Raw genomic sequence first — 24,319 nt, forward strand, 5'->3', positions numbered from 1 at the left:
GACTCTTTGAAATGTCAGTATTCATTTAAACTTTATTTTGTTGTCTCTAAAAGGTTCAATACACTAAATATATTTTGTCTATTTAAAATCCAACATACAGCATGCATGATATATAATTGAATACTTGTGCGAGCTTTTCTAGTCTCACACAAAACACGCGATCACATTTGAAACCATTTTTCTTGTCATACACATACGCGCACACAAACATTCGCGCGCACGTACACACATACATACGTACACTCACATTCACGTGTATATATACACACTCGCTAACGTACACACATGTACTCACACATACGCGCACACGTACGCACACATGGACAACGTGACTTCCCTTTAAAGGAAATCCACACATGCGCAAAAGACCACCGGAAACAACTACAAAAGCAAGAGACCTGAGCTGTTTCCTTCTTTTTGATTCCCGACCTGAGCGGTCGACGGACCAACCGCTCCCTTTCGGGGCGCGCGCCCGCGCGCCTCACATCACCTACAAGAGCCAACAGACAGTACGTACACCATACACACTTTCTCTCTCCATGGCCAGGATTGACTCTCTCTCTCTCTCTTTCTTTCTCTCTCTCTCTCTCTCTCTTTCTGCAACAATAGACTTTCACTCTCACCAGCTAACAGCGAGAGACGCACGCCAAACTAAACACGTGATGTACCCTTTCATTTAATTTGTTTCTTCACGAAATAAATTCTAGTTCGTTTATTTCAATAAACGCGTTGTCCGTTTCTTTCTCAATTCAATTTATTTTTCCTATTTTGTACGACTGGGGTATATAATATATCCACAAGTCCACAACAAATTGGTGACCCGTGAGATGAACACGCATTTCCTTCTATACCACCAGTCCACCACAAACTGGTGACCCCGACACTTTAATAAACGTCAACAAAACAAAGCAAAAAACGCTCCTCTACAAGATCCTCGGGAACTTTCTAGATTTCCGAGATAACCCTTAGGAAACCGTAGGAAATAAAAGAAGATACGAACAAAGGGTTGGAAAGAATATATTGCGCAAGAAAATTAAATATAAAAAAAAGGTTTCTGTACTTTCCGACTGGTAAATTACGTTATATGTAGTCTCGCGTTAGACCACAATATTTCTCCTACTCTTAGTCTATTGGTTCATATAATGATTAGCAGTTGCGTGAATGGCTAAGTTTCCGTAACACCCTCCTCCCAAGCTTTTACTCCGCAAGGGTACTTAGTACTTTTTTCTTTTTGGATTGATGACTAAAGGATCCGTGAATTTCCTTTTCCTCCTCGATCGACGTCGTTCTGGTCTGCTTGGGGTGGTGCAATCATATCATCTCTTCTTTTTCGTGAGGTGCACAGTCTGGATCATCCAACCAATGCGTTTTTATATGATGGAAGTGTCTTTTATGTGTGAATTTAGGACATTGAATAATGACTCCATATTTCCAAGTCTTTTGTCTATTGTGCCCAATTCCCAGAAAGACGCTTTACTTTTGTAAGTCTTGTAGAAAACGTTTTCTCTTGGGGCGTAGTGTTTCTTAGATCCAATAGAGGTCCTTAATTTGTTTTCTTTTTGTAACAGTTTTTCGAACACGCTGGAACAATTGGGGATAATGCTGATGGTGTGTTAGGATTAGGTGTGATCTTATTTTTATTTGATCGAATGTCGCCTGGGATTCCATTGTCCATTTCCACACTCTTTTCTTTTTTAGTAGCTCATTCAGTGGAATCCGTAGGTCGTGTATATTGAGAATGAAAATCGCAAACCTTAAAACACTTTGTAATTCAGTCATTATTTTTTTCGGAACCGGCATATCCCTTACCGCAATGGTTCTTTCCGGATCTGGTCTTCTACCATTTTTATCGATGATGTATTTCAAGTATTTTATTTCTTCCATGAAGAAATCACAATTTCCTTCTTTGATTTCAACCCCAAAATTCAGTATTTGAGATAAGACTTTGTGGACATGTTCTCGATGTTGTTCCCTCGTCTCAATTATTATGACAACATCGTCTAGGTATGCTATAGCGAAATCAATGCCGCTCAACATAATATCCACAAGTTCTAACTATTGATGCCGCTCAACATAATATCCACAAGTTATAACTATTGATGCCGCTCAACATAATATCCACAAGTTATAACTATTGATGCCGCTCAACATAATATCCACAAGTTCTAACTATTGATGCCGCTCAACATAATATCCACAAGTTCTAACTATTGATGCCGCTCAACATAATATCTACAAGTTCTAACTATTGATCTCGCTCAACATAATATCCACAAGTTCTAACTATTGATGCCGCTCAACATAATATCTACAAGTTCTAACTATTGATGCCGCTCAACATAATATCCACAAGTTCTAACTATTGATGCCGCTCAACATAATATCTACAAGTTCTAACTATTGATGCCGCTCAACATAATATCCACAAGTTCTAACTATTGATGCCGCTCAACATAATATCCACAAGTTCTAACTATTGATGCCGCTCAACATAATATCCACAAGTTCTAACTATTGATGCCGCTCAACATAATATCCACAAGTTCTAACTATTGATACCGCTCAACATAATATCCACAAGTTCTAACTATTGATGCCGCTCAACATAATATCCACAAGTTCTAACTATTGATGCCGCTCAACATAATATCCACAAGTTCTAACTATTGATGCCGCTCAACATAATATCCACAAGTTCTAACTATTGATGCCGCTCAACATAATATCTACAAGTTCTAACTATTGATGCCGCTCAACATAATATCCACAAGTTCTAACTATTGATGCCGCTCAACATAATATCCACAAGTTCTAACTATTGATGCCGCTCAACATAATATCCACAAGTTCTAACTATTGATACCGCTCAACATAATATCCACAAGTTCTAACTATTGATGCCGCTCAACATAATATCCACAAGTTCTAACTATTGATGCCGCTCAACATAATATCCACAAGTTCTAACTATTTATGCCGCTCAACATAATATCCACAAGTTCTAACTATTGATGCCGCTCAACATAATATCTACAAGTTCTAACTATTGATGCCGCTCAACATAATATCCACAAGTTCTAACTATTGATGCCGCTCAACATAATATCCACAAGTTCTAACTATTGATGCCGCTCAACATAATATCCACAAGTTCTAACTATTGATGCCGCTCAACATAATATCCACAAGTTCTAACTATTTATGCCGCTCAACATAATATCCACAAGTTCTAACTATTGATGCCGCTCAACATAATATCCACAAGTTCTAACTATTGATGCCGCTCAACATAATATCCACAAGTTCTAACTATTTATGCCGCTCAACATAATATCCACAAGTTCTAACTATTGATGCCGCTCAACATAATATCTACAAGTTCTAACTATTGATGCCGCTCAACATAATATCCACAAGTTCTAACTATTGATGCCGCTCAACATAATATCCACAAGTTCTAACTATTGATGCCGCTCAACATAATATCCACAAGTTCTAACTATTGATGCCGCTCAACATAATATCCACAAGTTCTAACTATTGATACCGCTCAACATAATATCCACAAGTTCTAACTATTGATGCCGCTCAACATAATATCCACAAGTTCTAACTATTGATGCCGCTCAACATAATATCCACAAGTTCTAACTATTGATGCCGCTCAACATAATATCCACAAGTTCTAACTATTAATGCCGCTCAACATAATATCCACAAGTTCTAACTATTGATGCCGCTCAACATAATATCCACAAGTTCTAACTATTGATGCCGCTCAACATAATATCCACAAGTTCTAACTATTGATGCCGCTCAACATAATATCCACAAGTTCTAACTATTGATGCCGCTCAACATAATATCCACAAGTTCTAACTATGGATGCCGCTCAACATAATATCCACAAGTGCTAACTATTGATGCCGCTCAACATAATATCCACAAGTTCTAACTATTGATGCCGCTCAACATAATATCCACAAGTTCTAACTATTGATGCCGCTCAACATAATATCCACAAGTTCTAACTATTGATGCCGCTCAACATAATATCCACAAGTTCTAACTATTGATGCCGCTCAACATAATATCTACAAGTTCTAACTATTGATGCCGCTCAACATAATATCCACAAGTTCTAACTATTGATGCCGCTCAACATAATATCCACAAGTTCTAACTATTGATGCCGCTCAACATAATATCCACAAGTTCTAACTATTGATGCCGCTCAACATAATATCCACAAGTTCTAACTATTGATGCCGCTCAACATAATATCCACAAGTTCTAACTATTGATGCCGCTCAACATAATATCCACAAGTTCTAACTATTGATGCCGCTCAACATAATATCCACAAGTTCTAACTATTGATGCCGCTCAACATAATATCCACAAGTTCTAACTATTGATGCCGCTCAACATAATATCCACAAGTTCTAACTATTGATGGCGCTCAACATAATATCCACAAGTTCTAACTATTGATGCCGCTCAACATAATATCCACAAGTTCTAACTATGGATGCCGCTCAACATAATATCCACAAGTTCTAACTATTGATGCCGCTCAACATAATATCCACAAGTTCTAACTATTGATGCCGCTCAACATAATATCCACAAGTTCTAACTATGGATGCCGCTCAACATAATATCCACAAGTTCTAACTATTGATGCCGCTCAACATAATATCCACAAGTTATAACTATTCATGCCGCTCAACATAATATCCAAAAGTTCTAACTATTGATGCCGCTCAACATAATATCCACAAGTTCTAACTATTGATGCCGCTCAACATAATATCCACAAGTTCTAACTATTGATGCCGCTCAACATAATATCCACAAGTTCTAACTATTTATGCCGCTCAACATAATATCCACAAGTTCTAACTATTGATGGCGCTCAACATAATATCCACAAGTTCTAACTATTGATGCCGCTCAACATAATATCCACAAGTTCTAACTATTGATGCCGCTCAACATAATATCCACAAGTTCTAACTATTGATGCCGCTCAACATAATATCCACAAGTTCTAACTATTGATGCCGCTCAACATAATATCCACAAGTTCTAACTATTGATGCCGCTCAACATAATATCCACAAGTTCTAACTATTGATGCCGCTCAACATAATATCCACAAGTTCTAACTATTGATGCCGCTCAACATAATATCAACAAGTTCTAACTATTGATGCCGCTCAACATAATATCCACAAGTTCTAACTATTGATGGCGCTCAACATAATATCCACAAGTTCTAATTATTGATGCCGCTCAACATAATATCCACAAGTTCTAACTATTGATGCCGCTCAACATAATATCCACAAGTTCTAACTATTGATGCCGCTCAACATAATATCCACAAGTTCTAACTATTGATGCCGCTCAACATAATATCCACAAGTTCTAACTATTGATGCCGCTCAACATAATATCCACAAGTTCTAACTATTGATGCCGCTCACCATAATATCCACAAGTTCTAACTATTGATGCCGCTCAACATAATATCCACAAGTTCTAACTATTGATGCCGCTCAACATAATATCCACAAGTTCTAACTATTGATGGCGCTCAACATAATATCCACAAGTTCTAACTATTGATGCCGCTCAACAAAATATCCACAAGTTCTAACTATTGATGCCGCTCAACATAATATCCACAAGTTCTAACTATTGATGCCGCTCAACATAATATCCACAAGTTCTAACTATTGATGCCGCTCAACATAATATCCACAAGTTCTAACTATTGATGCCGCTCAACATAATATCCACGAGTTCTAACTATTGATGCCGCTCAACATAATATCCACAAGTTCTAATTATTGATGCCGCTCAACATAATATCCACAAGTTCTAACTATTGATGCCTCTCAACATAATATCCACAAGTTCTAACTATTGATGCCGCTCAACATAATATCCACAAGTTCTAACTATTGATGCCGCTCAACATAATATCCACAAGTTCTAATTATTGATGCCGCTCAACATAATATCCACAAGTTCTAACTATTGATGCCGCTCAACATAATATCCACAAGTTCTAACTATTGATGCCGCTCAACATAATATCCACAAGTTCTAATTATTGATGCCGCTCAACATAATATCCACAAGTTCTAACTATTGATGCCGCTCAACATAATATCCACAAGTTCTAACTATTGATGCCGCTCAACATAATATCCACAAGTTCTAACTATTGATGCCGCTCAACATAATATCCACAAGTTCTAACTATTGATGCCGCTCAACATAATATCCACAAGTTCTAACTATTGATGCCGCTCACCATAATATCCACAAGTTCTAACTATTGATGCCGCTCAACATAATATCCACAAGTTCTAACTATTGATGCCGCTCAACATAATATCCACAAGTTCTAACTATTGATGCCGCTCAACATAATATCCACAAGTTCTAACTATTGATGCCGCTCAACATAATATCTACAAGTTCTAACTATTGATGCCGCTCAACATAATATCCACAAGTTCTAACTATTGATGCCGCTCAACATAATATCTACAAGTTCTAACTATTGATGCCGCTCAACATAATATCCACAAGTTCTAACTATTGATGCCGCTCAACATAATATCCACAAGTTCTAACTATTGATTCCGCTCAACATAATATCCACAAGTTCTAACTATTGATGCCTCTCAACATAATATCCACAAGTTCTAACTATTGATGCCGCTCAACATAATATCCACAAGTTCTAACTATTGATGCCTCTCAACATAATATCCACAAGTTCTAACTATTGATGCCGCTCAACATAATATCCACAAGGTCTAACTATTGATGCCGCTCAACATAATATCTACAAGTTCTAACTATTGATGCCGCTCAACATAATATCCACAAGTTCTAACTATTGATTGCGCTCAACATAATATCCACAAGTTCTAACTATTGATGCCTCTCAACATAATATCCACAAGTTCTAACTATTGATGCCGCTCAACATAATATCCACAAGTTCTAACTATTGATGCCGCTCAACATAATATCCACAAGTTCTAACTATTGATGCCGCTCAACATAATATCTACAAGTTCTAACTATTGATGCCGCTCAACATAATATCCACAAGTTCTAACTATTGATTCCGCTCAACATAATATCCACAAGTTCTAACTATTGATGCCTCTCAACATAATATCCACAAGTTCTAACTATTGATGCCGCTCAACATAATATCCACAAGTTCTAACTATTAACCAGACTGACTGTCAGACTGTTGGGAATGAATATAAAAACTTTACAAAAAGTTAAAAATTGCATTAAAACAAGAAAATTAAGGAATACAATGGTTTGTACTGAAATTCGCTCAATATTAATGAAAAAGAGAATTCAAAGCAAAAGTTGTGTGTTTATGTGTTAAAAGTAATTAAAAGTTATTAAAAGTAATTAAACATTTCGTTGTGTCATGGATTTTAAAGACTAAAATACGTTCTTTTATTTACTTATAAATTAGACGAAAAAAGAAATATGATTCGATTTATAATAATTCGAAAGAGTATGATCGTTCCAGCAAGAAGAAGGGAGTGTTACGAATCCGGTATTTTGGCAACAGAGAAATTGTTTCGAATACCAAACGAGGGAATTATATTATTTCTTATGTAAGAAAATTTGTTTTTGAAGAATTTAGAAACCGTTGCAACCATTTATTGGTTAATTGAGATAAGACGCCACTCACTCTGCACACGCATAGATGAGCAGATGCGCAGAGGCAGAGAAAGCAGAGAAACTGCTAGAGAGGGAGATGCAGGAACTGCAAGAGTATGCATATGTTAAGAATGAAGAGATCATGCTGAGAACGCAAATTCAACGAAGTTGAACTCCTCATGACTTGCTTAATGCATTATCAAAAACCTTGGAATGAAATCTTTAAAATCCATGAAAGAACAGCCCGGCCAAAGAAAAGAGCGAATTCAAAACTCCCCTACAGAAAATCTTTCAAAACCGCTCCAAACGACAAAGAGACAATTCTGACTATCGAAAGAGAAACAGAAAAAGATAATTTAAAAAAAACCCGTAGGTCTCTCTTTGAAATCCAACCGTTGACAATTTCATAATCGTTGCTGTCCTTTTGCACTGCTGACATATTTTTCAATATAATTTCTGTTAATCAAAAACTCACGTATTTGTTCAGTTTTTTATTTATTGTAACACTTGCTTAATGCCAGAATAACGACGTATCAGCACTTTGAGAGAAACTTATGAAAATAACTACACACCTAAATAATAAGATATCTTGTTCAATTCTAAATGTTTATGATACCACATACTCTTAATGAATCCGCATACACTAGATGATAGATGATAGATCAGCTGCCATTAAGAAGTTTCTTAAGTGACTTAAATGTTCTAGAATTGTTTACTATTTTCCTTCGTTTGTTGGTTTCTCTGCTAAATTCTCAGAAAATAATTGTCTTCTTTCAGTTTTGTCATTAGACGTTATCTACTTCCGGTCGTTTCTTTGGACACGTATCCAGACGCAATAGACCTAATTCAATGACGTCAGCAAGTTACATGACTTTAGTTCCTCGGCCTTTTTAATATTACGACGGCCACAGTCGTACCTGACTTTTAATTTTGGTCATTTGCTCTTCAATGAGAACATTTTGTGTGGGATGGGTTTTATATTTTTATATAATGGTTAGCAGAGTATATGGTTAGCATGAATACAACTATCTGATCCAATTTGAACCAAGGAGGTAGTCTTTGTCACAGTCTCATCCGTATTGTTTTAATAGAAACTCTCAACAACTGAATCTGACGATGTGATCTTCATTTGGGAATTTTGTAGATTGTGAAGTTAACATTGTTATAATTGCTACCAAATCGGCTCACACCTGCTATGGTAAAGTCTATGAGTCAAACATGAGCCAGGTGTGGCATATAACTGCATTAGGTGGTAACTACATCGAATTTTATATTCTTGCATTTCCACCATGACTGAATACTTGATGATATGAAAAATTGAGACATAAAATCTTTTTCGCGTTTGGTTGAAAATCGTTGTTATGACGCCAAAAATCAAGCATAAATAATGAAATTTATAATCGAGATTGCAATTGTTATTCTTTCTTCTTTTAGGTATGGAGATTTGAATCCATTAAATTTTCTTGACAAAACATCCAGGGACCAAACATGGATTTACATTGCAAAATATCGGAATGAAGAGGATTATGAAATTTATTTCAAAAGAATCGCTGGAATTCCGAAAAAGGTAATTTTAATATTTATGGAAACTACATATAATTCAAATATACTAATTATATATATATATATATATATATATATATATATATATATATATATATATATATATATATATATGTGTGTGTGTGTGTGTGTGTGTGTATAAACTGTCGATGGTGATTCATTTAGAGATGAAATACACATGTTGTTAATGTAGTCAGATTTCATTAATAGACCAAGATATATATTTGACGAGTTGAACACCGAATAAAAGGAAAACAGTGGAAGCGGAAGGCGGGCAAATGAAGTATCAGCTAAAAGTTGTTATTTTTGCCTACACAGAGTCACCATTTATTGATAATTACAACTTCCAATATTTTCAGATGATGTTTAAATGGTGCTCTACATTAAACGCCTTGTTACAATAAGCTTTCGTAAAGGATCTTTTCTCAGATGGAGGTTCATTTGAAATATGAAAGTTGAAATTAAAATACATAAGTTTTAGAAACCTAATACAACGCAGATTTTTAAATAAACAAATATGTATTTGTTTAAAATCACATTTTCGACCATCATAGCGTCTTCGTTATTATCATTTTATAATTTCTTTTCTGTTAAGGGATAAACCATTAACATCCTCAGTTATGTCCCTTTGATTTCTATCTCTCCCTTGTAAGGAGTCCTTTTCTTTCTCTTTTCCTTTTCTCTTTGAGTGAATAAATCCGTGGTGAACTTTTCTCCTGTTGTGTCGACCTTCGTTATTTTTCCCGACCGCCAAATTATATCAAACATGTCAAGTGTAACAGGTTATGGGCCCAGGAGAACGCTAATGTTTGATGGCGATGAGAACAATTATGAAATGTTCGAAATAAAATTCATGGGACTTTTACACAGACTAAAATTGAAGGCTGAATTAAAAAAGGAAGATGGCGAGATAGACCAACAGAAAAATGAAGACATCTTTGCCGAACTTGTCCAAGTACTGGACGATAGGAGTTTAGCCCTGATTATGCGAGATGCAAAGGACAATGGAAAGAAGGCATTGAAAATCCTCAGGGAACATTATTTATCCCAAGGCAAACCAAAAATAATTGCTTTATATACGGACCTATCAACCCTCCGAAAAAATGACGACGAAGATGTCACAGGGTACGTAATACGAGCAGAAAAGTCAATTGCTGCCCTACGAAACTGTGGCGAGACAATTTCGGACTCGCTGGCGATAGCCAAGTTACTCAAAGGACTACCAGCATCATTTAATACCCTAAAAGCGATAATTACACAAAGAGAAACGCCCCAAACTCTGATAGAATTTAAAGCATCTCTCCGAGCTTATGAGGAAAACTATACACAAAAAATCGAGGAGGAGGAATCTATCATGAAAGCCTCGTATAAAAAAGAGACCCCCCCATCATATTTTCGGTGTAACAAAAATGGCCACTTCGCAAAAAATTGTCATAAGAACAGGTGGTGCAGATTTTGCGAAACCATGACACACGACACAAAATTCTGCAGGAAAATACAGCGGACTACTGCCGAAGAAAACAATCACTCATACTACAAGGTAAGAGTAAACCCAAATGTCATTTCTGGAAATTTTGAACTATTAGTCGATTGTGGGGCTAATACATATATTATAAATGATAAAAAAAATTTATTAATTTTGAGCATAACTTTAACCCAGAGGAACATTATATTGAGCCTGCTGACGGATCAAAAAACAATAACTTAGCGAAAGGAACGGCAAAAGTATCGCTATATGATATAGATAAAAAGAGACACAACATCTATCTAAAAAACGCCTTATTCCTGCCTACATTTACACAAAATATATTGTCTGTCCAGGCCGCTGTAGGAAAGGGTTGCAACGCGAAATTTTCACAAAACCATACCATGCTAAGCACCAAAGATGGCGTTAAATTTAAAATAAAGAAAAGTGGGAAACTTTATTATTTAAATAAATGTGTAACAAACAGTGTAAATAATACAAAACACGCTTTAAACACGTGGCACAAAATTTTCCGCCATTGCAATATTCCTGATATTTTAAAAATGTCAACTGTGGTTGAGGGAATGACCATTACTGAAAAAGACAGTAACACACCTTGCGAAACTTGTACCCTCGGAAAAATGCAGGATATCCGTTCAAGAAAACCAGACGAAAGAGCCAAGTACCCTTTGGAACTAGTCCACTGCGACTTGGCAGGTGGAATAGAGCCTGTCGGTATTGGTGGGTTTCGGTACGCCATAACATTTACGGACGATTATTCAGGCTATGTAATGGCATATCTCCTAAGGAACAAAAGCAACACAGTCGATGCTACAAAACAGTTTTTAGCCGATAGCGCTCCTTATGGAAATGTTAAGAGAATAAGAAGTGGTAATGGTACTGAATTCACATCAAGAGAATTCAAATCACTTCTTATCTAACACAAAATCCGACATAAAACATCAGCACCATATTCACTGCACCAAAATGGAACTGCGGAGCGGGGATGGAGAACTCTTTTCGAAATGTCGAGATGCATGCTTATAGAGTCCCATTTAACACACGAACTCTGGCCTTATGCTTTCCTGTGTGCAACCTACATCCGAAATCGATGTTATAACCATAGGATAAAATTAACACCTTATGAGGCATTAAAGAATAAAAAACCAAATGTTGAAAACATGAACATTTTTGGAACAATATGCTACGCTCACACTCAAAATAAAAAAAAGTTAGACCCCCCGGTCGGAAAAGGGTATTTTTGTAGGCTTACGACAGCCCAGCCTACTTTGTTTACTTTGACGAAAAGAAATCTGTAAAAAAGATACGATTAATAACTTTCACAAATAAATTCGCCAGTGCAAGGGAGAGAACTCCGGCTATCCCAAAAAATAATTACATTGAACCAACTTTAATCCCCAATTCAGTGAATACGAAATCAATGACCATGAAACAAATGAACTTGCCCATGATCCCCACCAGAGTAATGCTGAAAATAGTGAAAATCAAGTAGGGGAACAGACAAATAACAGAATTAATGACAATATTGGAAACAGAAATCAAAGATATCCACTAAGGCAGAGAAAACCGCCCCCTTACCTAATATACTATGACAGCAGTAATAACCCAAGTGATGAAGAATATATAAACTCGTGTGAAACAAAAATTATCCCTGGATCATACCAGGAAGCCATTAATTCCCCGGATGCAAACAAATGGAAATTAGCAATGGAAAGGGAAATGAATTCCTTAAAGGAAAACAACACTTTCACGCTGACAACCCTCCCTGAAAACAAAAATGTAATTGGGGGAAAATGGGTGTATAACATCAAAAAAGACGACAAAAATGATGATGAGTACAAAGCCAGATATGTTGCTAAGGGATACAGCCAGATAAAGGACATAGACTATCACGAAACCTATGCACCTACCACAAAAATGACCACCATTAGAATCCTAATGCAATTTGCTATGCAATATGATCTAATCATACATCAAATGGATGTCAAATCCGCATACTTAAATGCCAATATAGACTGAAGGATACAGAGTTCCAGGCAAGGAAAGACTTGTTTGGAAATTAAATAAGTCGCTCTATGGGCTAAAGCAGAGCAGCAAAAATTGGAACGACCTACTAAGCAAAGAACTTCTGCTTGAAAATTTTAAGCAAAGCCTTATCGATCCATGCATGTTTGTGAAAGTAAACGAAGGCAAGAGAATCATTATCCTCGTATGGGTAGACGATATCTTAATCGCGGCAAATAGTTTAAACACTATAACAGAAGTTAAGACCCGACTCAAGCAGAAGTTCGACATGAAAGACTTGGGACAGATCTCACGATTTCTGGGTGTAGATTTTATCATCGAAGGAAACAAAATAGAGATGAATCAGTGAGCATATACAAAAAAATTATTAGAAAAATTCGATATGTTAGACTGCAAGCCAAGATCAACACCCTGTGAACAAAAATTAACCTTTTCTCAGGAAGCGGAAGCCTTTGATCCCACTAGATACAGAGAGGCTATAGGAAGTTTGGTGTATCTATCAACTTGCACCAGACCTGACATTTCATGGGTTGTAAACAAATTATCGCAATACAATCAAAGTCCCACAATTGAACACTGGGATGCAGTTAAACATGTATTCAGATACCTAAAGGGAACCCTTGTTTTTTGTTTATCTTTCAGGAAATGTGAAAGCGGCCTGCAGTTGACGGGATATACTGATGCTGATTGGGGTAGCTCTGAAGACAGAAAGAGTACGTCAGGGTATTGCTGCTTGAGGAAGGACCAGTCATTGCCTGGAAAAGCAAGAAGCAGCCCACAGTAGCGTTATCCACATGTGAGGCAGAATATACGGCAATGACGCCAGCTATACAAGAGGCACAATACCTTTCGCAGTTGGTAAATGAAATGGGCTACCCAAGGAAATGGGAACAAGCAATAGTATATTCCGACAAGCAGAGTGCAATCTGCATAGCAAAAAATTCCATCACAAGCCAGCGAGTAAAGCACATAGATATTAAGTACCACGACATAAGGAACAAAATAAACAAGGGTATGATCAAATTAATCTATGTGCCGATTGACCAAAATACTGCAGATTGCTTTACTAAACCCATGGCTAGAACTCGCCTACATTGCGTAAAAGCAAAATTATCAGGATGTTAAGTTTAAGCGGGGGTGTTAAGGGATAAACCATTAACATCCTCAGTTATGTCCCTTTGATTTCTGACTCTCCCTTGTAAGGAGTCCTTTTCTTTCTCTTTTCCTTTTCTCTTTGAGTGAATAAACCCGTGGCGAACTTTTCTCCTGTTGTGTCGACCTTCGTTATTTTTCCCGACCGCCAAATTATATCAAACATGTCAAGTGTAATATTTTCCTATTCCTTCCTTGTGGCACGGTGTCAAGAAGAAAAATAAAATCCGCCTAGTGAAAATAACGGTGATATTTTCAAATGCCCAAATCTGGTGTGCGTTAAATGAATTAGCGAAGTTGTTTTTGTCCAATAAAATCATGCCACAATGAAAGAAACAAAAAGAAAAAAATCACAAACTGATCCTGACATCCAGAAATGTTGATATTCAAACAAATATTTGTTTATTTAAAATCTGGCTTGTTTGAATTGGATTTCTAAAACTTATGTATTTTCATTAAAGCAATGCCGTTGTCACGAAAAAATACCTTTGCTAATTGAAATTATAAATATTGCTAGAGACGTGTTAAGAAATTCACACCTCTAATCGATGATAGACCATACACACTGATAATAAATATTGTAAATGGACAAATTTTTATAACTGGTGGGGATACTATTCTTGTTAATATGCTAACTGTATTCCGTTTGCCTCTTACCCCATTTCCCTTGAATATTATTTCTCTGGTTCGTAGGATGTAGGTCCTTTCCATTAAATAAAGATCAAAAGAAACTTTATGCGAAGTATCAATGGTATAAGATGTGGTGCACACTAAGGTGAAAACTGGTTCCATCCAATCTGGATGAATGTAATTACAAGGAAAGAACTAAGGAATAGCAGAAATAAATGTCTTTGTAATGAAAATGACTTCTGTTGATGACTTTATATCGACCGACTGGAAAAGGTGCACATCCCATTGTTCTTATAATGATACTGATTACAGTTGTTTCATTTCCTTTTTTCTCAGGTTGAGCAACAAATTGAACTGATGAAAACTGCAATTCGATTAAACCGTACCAGCCACATCGTCTCTGTGGTAAGTAGTGTACATAGTTCGGCTTAGTTCTGCACACCTAATAATGAATGATTTCGTGATTGAAATATACGGCTATTCTAGAATTTGGCCTGAGTTCAGTTATAGATTGGAGTAAAAAATGACTTGCTTCGTTTAATTCTATTAAGACTCAACTATTGTATCGTATCTTTTAATCGTAGACCTTTTCTTCCTAAGATTCCCATAGATGGCTCTACTCTTGATGAGAAATCGATTCCCAAACTTCTTTTTGTTTTGTAAAATATAGATATTAGATCCATTTCTTTTTCTGCTTCTAATCATAATGGTTCTCTGTATTGCTCTAAACACTTTCTTACACCAAAGGCAATACAAATGTAGATTTGTATTGCCTTTGGTGTAAGAAAGTGTTTAGAGCAATATCAGACCCTGCATGAATTACTGTTATCATATTTGGTCTTGTGAATCTCTGTCTCATTTGATAATTCTTGATAAAACGCAAAAACGTATCTGTAATTTGATTGGCCCCCACCATTCCTCTTCTCTGCAATCTCGATCTCACAGACGTGATGTTGCTAGTCTAGGTCTTTTCTATAAGTACTATTAGGGCATGTATTCTTCAGAATTATCTTATCTATTTCTTTCTTCCTTTGTGTACGTACTTTTGATGTGTTCGTTTCCACTAATTCGCTACTATTGTAATACAGCTTCCTATTCCAGTAGCTTCTTTCTAAGAACCACAGGCCCGTGGAACTCTTTTTCTGCTGACTATTTTTCTCCTACTTATAACCTTGGTTTTCTCAAGTTCAATAAGCATTTCCTGTCTTTGCAATAAACATTCTTCGTTCTTGATAGTTCCTTGAATCAATTAGTTTCACGTCTTGCCTGGAGCGATTTCCATTTAAAAAAATATCTTCCCGTATTGCGAACATTGATGACGTACTAATATTAATAATAGATTTTTACTAATATTGATAATAGATTTTTACTAATATTAATAATAGATTTTTACTAATATTAATAATAGATTTTTACTAATATTAATAATAGATTTTTACTAATATTGATAATAGATTTTTACTAATATTAATAATAGATTTTTACTAATATTGATAATAGATTTTTACTAATATTAATAATAGATTTTTACTAATATTAATAATAGATTTTTACTAATATTGATAATAGATTTTTACTAATATTAATAATAGATTTTTACTAATATTGATAATAGATTTTTACTAATATTAATAATAGATTTTTACTAATATTAATAATAGATTTTTACTAATATTGATAATAGATTTTTACTAATATTAATAATAGATTTTTACTAATATTAATAATAGATTTTTACTAGTATTAATAATAGATTTTTACTAATATTAATAATAGATTTTTACTAATATTAATAATAAAGTTTTACTAATATTAATAATAGATTTTTACTAATATTTTTACTAATATTAATAATAGATTCATCTTCTCCATTTTTATCTCAAGTACATGCACAATATCTTAATCAAAACAATCATCGTTCTTGCATTAATGGCAGCATTAAAAAAAACAGATTTCAGATGATGCATTACTTAAGGATGTAGCAGAATTAGGACATAACGTTCTTGACGGAGGTTCTCTCCTCAATCAACTGAAGTGGTCAGAAGGACAAACATATTGTTCAATCGCTGAAGACTATGCATCTTTCGCAGTAAAGCACTATGATAAGGCTACGATAGTATTTGATGGTTACATTGGAGAACCAAACGCTAACGACATTAGCCATCAGAAACACAATCGAACAAGTAATAAAGTGAATATTGCTGAAATTTACCGGAAAAAAGAGTATCTCCTTTCGAATGTGAAAAACAAATAGTCTCTGATCAATCTCATTTCACAACGCAAGAAGGATGGAGGTTACCACGTAATACAATTAAAGGGGGATGCAGATGTGGATTTTACACAGTAGTGTCAATGCCATTCAATAAAAGTACTAGTGTCATTGGCGAAGATACAGATCTATTATTGTTGTTACTTTATCAAACAACGAACTTTATTTCTACTCGGATAAACGGAGTCCTGCAATTGTTAATTAATTAATGCCATGAAGAAGTTGCTTAGATACGATGTTTGCAGCAGTTTTCTGTTCCTGTATACATTCCGTGGTTTTTGGAATCGGTAAAAAAATCCGCTCTACACAATGTTTTGAAGGGAGACTGTGCTAAGATGTTTTCCACACATAAGAAAAACATAGCTGAGATTGAAGACGCTTGGTGTAAAGCGATTGTAGTATTGGTCGCGGACAAACCTGAAGACAATGTGTCTGCAATGAGGTATTCTAGTCTCTGCCAAAAAGTTGCTTCTGCCAAAAAGTTGCTTCTGCCAAAAAGTTGGTTCTGCCAAAAGCTTTGTTACACCTGAACGACTGCCATTGACCTCCTCTGCAACGAATTATCATGCTTTTCAGATTTACTTCCAAGTGATGTTTTGCATGGACAATGTTAAGGCCAGGGACACTATTGAACGAGGATGGGAATTACAGAACAACAGTTCCAGTGATGATGGATACTTCACCTGCGCCAGAAACACTTCTGATACTAATTCACTGCAACTGTTCTGGTGGGTGTAGTACACCTCGGTGCACTTGCAAAAGACACGGACTTATATGTTTACGGTTATGCAGACTATGTCAAGAAGGGCATTGTGACATTATGAGTGAGGAAGCAGTGTGTGATGATGAAAATAGTGACTATTGAACTGACTCGGTTATTGACGTCATGATCTCGCCTGTCCATGTACTGTCGGTTGCGTGACACTGCTGTCCTGACTTTCACTTTCTGGTTACCACTTGACGCATCTTCTCTCCACTCCAAAACGAACTTCTGCAACTTTAGCTTTTCTCTCCCCGAATCCGACTTTTCTCTTCTACAAATACACCTTCTCTGCTCGCAATCTAACTTCAGAATGCCTTCCTTCCCCAAATCACTCCTCTTTTATCTCCAATCAGGAGCATCTCATTTGCATACCTCGTGGTCACCCTGTAGGCATATAAAGAAACAGGGCAGCCATTTTTGTTTCTTTCTTCTTCATTATGAACACGAGGTAAGCCACACAAAAGCGCGGTCGGTCGTTCTTGTTTCTTTTTTTCTTCATTTACACCACACGCCCCCCTGATCTTCGAGATCAATAGGATACTTCGTAATCCTCCATCCAAGCAGGCCGCCTCCTCTCACGTCGAGGCCTCTGGGGGACAACGTCTCGGGGGTTAACGTTTTCAGGTTCACTACAACGCGGGCCTAAGTCAGGTCGAGCAGCATCATTTGCTTCTCGGTGGCCCTCGATTTCTTCTTCTTCACTGCCCTCACTGCATACCGGCAATGTCACACGACGCAGGTCTAAGATATGCCGGGGAACGCTATTCACCATCACATTGTTCTTCGACTGCAATCCTGTTACGACCCCTCTTTTCCAACGAGTGGTACACTGTGCATTGGGGGGTTTCACCCACACCTCTTCACCTACTTTGATAGTGGCTTCTTCACTCTCAATTCCTGCTGTTTTATTGCACGGATGCTGCCACTTATATGTGAAAACGGCTCTATGAGGCACAGTTGTCTCATCTTGTTTGGTCTTTGGCGAGATGTTATACCAAAACACCGCCTCTATGGGTGATACGTTGCTTTTTTCCGCAGCGGCTTTAATGGTACGATGATTCCTCTCCACTATTCCGTTGCCACTCGGCCGATACGCTGCTCTGAAAAATTGCCTTACTCCCCACTTATCGCACACCCCTTTAAAGGCCTCTGATCGGAAAGCGGGGCCATTGTCCATTAAGAGTTCCTCAACCGGCCCTCTCTCCAAAAATATCTCCTCGATGACCCCTCCGATCGCCCATGCAGCTTCTGCCCTGATCTCTCTCCAGATGGCAAACCTTCCCGGTCCACAGTCGAACATCGATAGATACAATTTGTGGCGATAGTGTGTCACATCAATGGCCAATTGCTTCCAGTCCTCCGCAACGTGTAGCTCTCCTGCTTCGTGTCTGGACGGTCCAGGGTCAATTGATTGGCACTCTCGACAGTTCTCCACCACCTCCCTAACCTCCTCCTCGGTGGTCTCCGAGTAAACCTCTCTGGCTAGGAATAACGTTCGTTCTCGACCAAAGTGGTGCATTTCGTGTGACTCTTTGACTTCTTCCCCTGCACAGCATACCGAGGAGACCTCCTTTCCCTCCTGCAGCCAGGCCTTCTTCACGCGTGTCATCGAATCCGCCTTGTTTTTTTTTCAACTGGAATTCCGCTATCAGGTCGGTGAGTGCTCCGAGTCTGCGCTTGATCAGCATTTCCGCAGCACCCCTGGTCTTAACTCTCTTATCGCCAGTTACTGCCGACCGAATCCACGACGCTACCGTTGCCGAATCGGTTTTGACTTCAATTATTTTCAATCCCCATTTCAGGGCCAGATTGATTCCTTTTATAGCGGCATCTAGTTCTGCTACGTTGATATGGGAGAAGTCGTTGTTTTTTCTTAGCCACGCCGCATCCTCCACAGTTACACCTCCTATCTCTAGTACGACGCCCAACGCCAGGTTACTGGCATCGCACCAAACCACACCCGCGTCTTCGCCGCTGACATACCATTTCCCTTTCACTGGATCCTCATTCCTCACTCTCGCAATGACTTCTTGCAGCATGTTCATGACCTCCCTCGTCACACGGCCCTCCCAGCCATCAGTGCCTGTTTGTCGTTTAATAAAGCTGCATGCTATCCTGAGCCAGCCAGCGATAGGATAGTGCCCGACCAGCCTCCCGCAGACTGAGAAGAGTTCTCGCCTCGTCAGCTCAGATCCGACTTCGGGTATTGCATTCCCTCGTTTGAAGACAAGGCTTTCTTTTCCATCTCGCCTTAGTTTCAACCCCAGCACCGCTCCTCCATCTAGGGCCTCCGCCGGTTTTGCGGTTAACCCATACTTCTCGACATGGCTTCTTACTTTCTCTGCTGTCACCTCTGCCTCCTCCACCAGGATGTCGTCAATGTACGAGCTAGTGGCCTCCTCCACTGTACAGTCTTTGCTCAGCACTGTCTTCAGCACGGCAGTCATAATTTTGGGGGCTGAACTCAGCCCAAAGCCTAACCTCGTCAGACAATACACCGCCCCTTGTACCGGACCAGTTGGTACTGCCAGAGTTTTTCATCTACATGGATCTGCAGATATGCCGATTTCAGATCGACAATCTTAGTGGCCCGCCCCATTCTTCTCCATTTCCTCATGACCTCCTCACATACGTCGATCCCTGTTCCAGTGTGGCAGGCTACGTGTCTGTTCAATTCCCTAAAATCCAGCACGGGCCTAATCTTGTTTTTGGTAGGCTGAACAACCGCCTGTAGTGGCAACACTCCTTTTTCTTCCCCTGTCCACGGTTTCAGAATTCCTTCTTTTATCCACCTCTCCACTTCTTCCTCGAATCCTTTTCTTATTTCTCCTCGCAGGGTGTTTTCGTAGCAGCCCACCTTATTCTGTAGTTCTGGGGGCCCAGAGATCCATTTCCATTCCACCGTCCACCTCACGCCATCAAACTTCGCCAGGAAATCTTCGTCCTCAATGCAGCAAACTTCCGGTTTTGGGGTTCTGACGGTTCTATCACCTTCCACTCCTGCCATCCCCACTGCGCCGAGACGTCCAAACGTCACTTGGCCCCCTCTTAACGTAGCGCCCCCCAGTCGGTTAATTGCACTCATACCTATAATCACGTCGACACCACCGACCAGATGATTCAACACTAGGGCTTGCAGTCCAATGGGCACCCCTTGCACCATTACTTCCGCTGTCGTCTCTCCTAGGCATTTCACATCCCTGCCATCCACGGTCCTAATAATCCTGGTTCCGCTCCATGACCTCGCGACATTCCTCGCTAACAGCGTTGTAGTGCAGCCTGTGTCGACAAGGGCTATGGCTCTCTTCCCATTGACTACCACCGGTAACCGAGGCAATGTTCCATCATGCGCCATTTCCACACAGAAGGGGTAACCACTGGCGCAATAGCTCCCCTTCACTCGTTTCCCTGGTCCCGTGCAGCAACACAATAGCGGCTAATATGCCCCACTTGTCCACATCGGTAGCACGTGATCCTCGGTCTCGGCTCTTTGCAGTCCTTGATCAGATGAGGACCCTGGCACCGGAAACACTTGATGGCAGGTCTCCCCTCCTGTCGCCTCGCCGGCTGCCTCTCATTCAAGTGAGGCCTCATGCACATATTTCCACTCACAGCTGCAGCCACGATTGGGCCTTTAACATTTTTCACTAGGATTCTAGCATAGACCAAGAGATCGTCCACTTCCATAGAATGGATCCCCATGATTCTCTGCATGTTCGCAGAGATTTCCTCTGGGAAGCCGTTCACTAGGTACAGCTTTACCGTCATCTCCAGGCTCCTCCCCACATAACCAGCCAACCCTGCCAGTCTCCTGATCTCTGCCACAAAGACGTCAACGGACTCGCCGGTCCACCTCAAACTTGACAGCTTGCCAAGTGCTTCAAATGGGCCCTCCGCGAAGGCCAATTTCAGCCTTTGCTCCACTAAGGCAAGGTCTTCCTTGTCTTCATCTCGCATCTGCTGGTAAATCGTGAGGGCTTCCCCTCTAAGTATAGCGGCAGCAGGGTGACCACATCTTCTATCTTTTGCAGCTTCGCCACCATTTTTAATTTCTCCAGCCCCTTAATCAGGTCACCCTTCCCAGTAAAGGGTCTCAACATCTGAGTGCTCAGTCTCCACTCAGCCATGTTAATTTGCTTGATGCGCCGAAATAGCTTGTCGGTTGCGTGACACTGCTGTCCGAACTTTCACTTTCTGGTTACCACTTGACGCGTCTTTTCTCCACTCCAAAACGAACTTCTGCAACTTTAGCTTTTCTCTCTCCGAATCCGACTTTTCTCTTCTACAAATACAACTTCTCTGCTCGCAATCTAACTTCAGAATGCCGTCCTTCCCCAAATCACTCCTCTTTTATCTCCAATCAGGAGCATCTCATTTGCATACCTCGTGGTCACCCTGTAGGCATATAAAGAAACAGGGCAGCCATTTTTGTTTCTTTCTTCTTCATTATGAACACGAGGTAAGCCACACAAAAACGCGGTCGGTCGTTCTTGTTTCTTTTTTTCTTCATTTACACCACATGTAGTTAGTATAAAACTTTGTATAAAATTATTATATCAAAATGTATAGTATAAAAATGTAAACTCTTCTGTAAGCAACAGTTACAGCTGTGAAATATGGAAATATTTGTTATTTTTAGTGCAATGGCTATCATCGTTTTATGACGTCATATTTAGGATCTTTGTGGTGATCAGATTTTGGTAATTTTTTAGTATGTTGTCCCCCACATATAATAGTAATAAAAGATTCATAAAAAGCTTTCTTGGAATTTGTTCAGTGTTAAACCGTATTTTGACTAGACTATCACTTAAACGACTCCGATTCCACGGCGATTATGATTAGGCCTGCTGTAAGCATAGGGATCACTTTTTTCGTAACTAATGACTGCGTTCATCTGGTATGCACCAGAGCTGTATGATTCCGTACAGGTTTAAATCGGGGTTATAAATATCACCACACATCACCTGCAAATCAGATGCTGTAATAACAGTTACTCAGTTTCAGGGGGGGCATCTTTTAACCAAGATGAAGTCAACTTTCTAAGTGAATACATTATTATTATTATTATTATTATTATTATTATTATTATTATTATTATTATTATTGATTTTTTTTAGATATTATTCCAAATCGTAATTTAAGCATCATAAAACTTAGTAAAATATATTCTCAGTCATTAATGGAAAAATTCGTGAAGAACTTTACCAAATAGTTCACAAATGTTGTATTCACATATGAGTATCAGAAGTCTTTGTCTAACGCAAAGCAACAAAAATTTTTGGTTAAAACGTCAAGCAGAGGTTCGCTAGTCACAAGTTGAGTCGAGTAGAGTTCGTTGTTTACAACACGAGATACACGTCGACGTTCACTATTCGTATGGCTTAAATGATTCTCCCACTCCTCCCAGTGACTCGCCTTTTATAATGTTTCGGGCACACCCAATTTGCATATACCACACGAGACTGCTCGGGATCTATGTGTGACTGGAGGCTTTAAAAGACAATAGCCACCATCTGTGTCTCTTTCTTTCTCTGTCTTTCAGCCTGCTGCCGAATGCTGGAGATATTAACTAAATACGATTAATGTAAATTTAAGAGATTTGTAAACTGCCTTTTACACTGGGAAATTCCCAAAATACAAAAAGAGACCAAACTATATCAGTCGTGAAAAATAAGCAATAGGCCTCACCCTAATCGTGAAATATCTGTTTATCATGTAACTGTTTTGGAGGTTTCAACCTCGAATAATTATTAAATCCGCAGTATTGATGAAAAAACCACTTCCCCATAATAAAATATTAAAATTATTGTTTCACTTTCTACTGTTCACCATCATGTGATAGACTTGAAGCACCAACATGAAATAAAATACATGTGTGCATGTATTAGTGCATATATGCGTGTATGTATGAGTTTATGTATGTGTGTATGTATGTGTGTGTGTGTGCAAATATCCTGATTTCAGGGTTTAACATGTTTTTTATCAATAAATAATATTATGTCCATATTAAATTAGATCTTCTGATGTTGCGTTGTTATCTCTAATAAGAGATTAGAAGAGATGACGTATATTATATATTTGTTGTATCATAAAGGGGATCGTGTGTGTGATCGTCTAGTGGTCCAGTCTATTAAATGATATGTTCATATGCCGTTGTGTGTGTGTGATACATGTATTTTTCAACATACCTTCTGCGTCTTGGATGCTGGTCCATCTGGAAATCTCTCTCATCTTGGAGGGGAGACTGGTACTTGTTTTAGATGAATATTCATTCACTCCAACACGATGAATTGGTTTTATAGTTTTTATTTCACTTTCCATATGTCTCGCTGACGATGGAAAGTGAATCTCTGGCCTGTGTAGTTGCTTCTTCTAGGTCTTATTTCTACACACGTTAGCGTCCCCCTCCCAGTGAAGGGGAGGGGACGTCTGACAAGCCGTCCGTCGCGTTCTACGCCCAAACCAAATCTCTATGATTCAGCTAACCTGATCACGTGACTCACACGCAATCCGATCAGCTGATCCTGACTTCCGGTCACACCTCCCTCGCTCTCTCTCTCTCTCTCTCTCTCTTGATCAATTCTCTAACATTCCATCTATCCTTATTTTCAAAAAATGTACGCATTTTTAAATTCTAGTACATTTTTTTCTATATCTACACAACCACTTGGCTAAGAAAGATCAGATACCATAAAACAAAAAACGAAACTTTTTT

The 24,319-nt window shown here is 38.4% G+C and overlaps 1 protein-coding gene across 3 annotated transcripts in view; it reads left to right on the plus strand.

The window, feature by feature from the left end:
• Positions 1-24,319, plus strand: part of LOC145263165 (uncharacterized) — a 1,002,407-nt gene that overhangs the window by 691,561 nt on the left and 286,527 nt on the right. For all 3 annotated transcript variants that reach the window (XM_080120191.1, XM_080120190.1, XM_080120192.1), the window contains 2 exons: positions 9,151-9,283; positions 14,909-14,977. In XM_080120191.1, coding sequence (XP_079976317.1) covers positions 9,151-9,283; positions 14,909-14,977 — 202 coding nt within the window. The remainder of the gene's footprint in view (positions 1-9,150; positions 9,284-14,908; positions 14,978-24,319) is intronic.

This window comes from Euprymna scolopes, chromosome 38, assembly GCF_053919585.1.
Source record: "Euprymna scolopes isolate OS-2025 chromosome 38, ASM5391958v1, whole genome shotgun sequence".
In the NCBI taxonomy this organism is placed as follows: Eukaryota; Metazoa; Mollusca; class Cephalopoda; order Sepiida; family Sepiolidae; genus Euprymna; species Euprymna scolopes.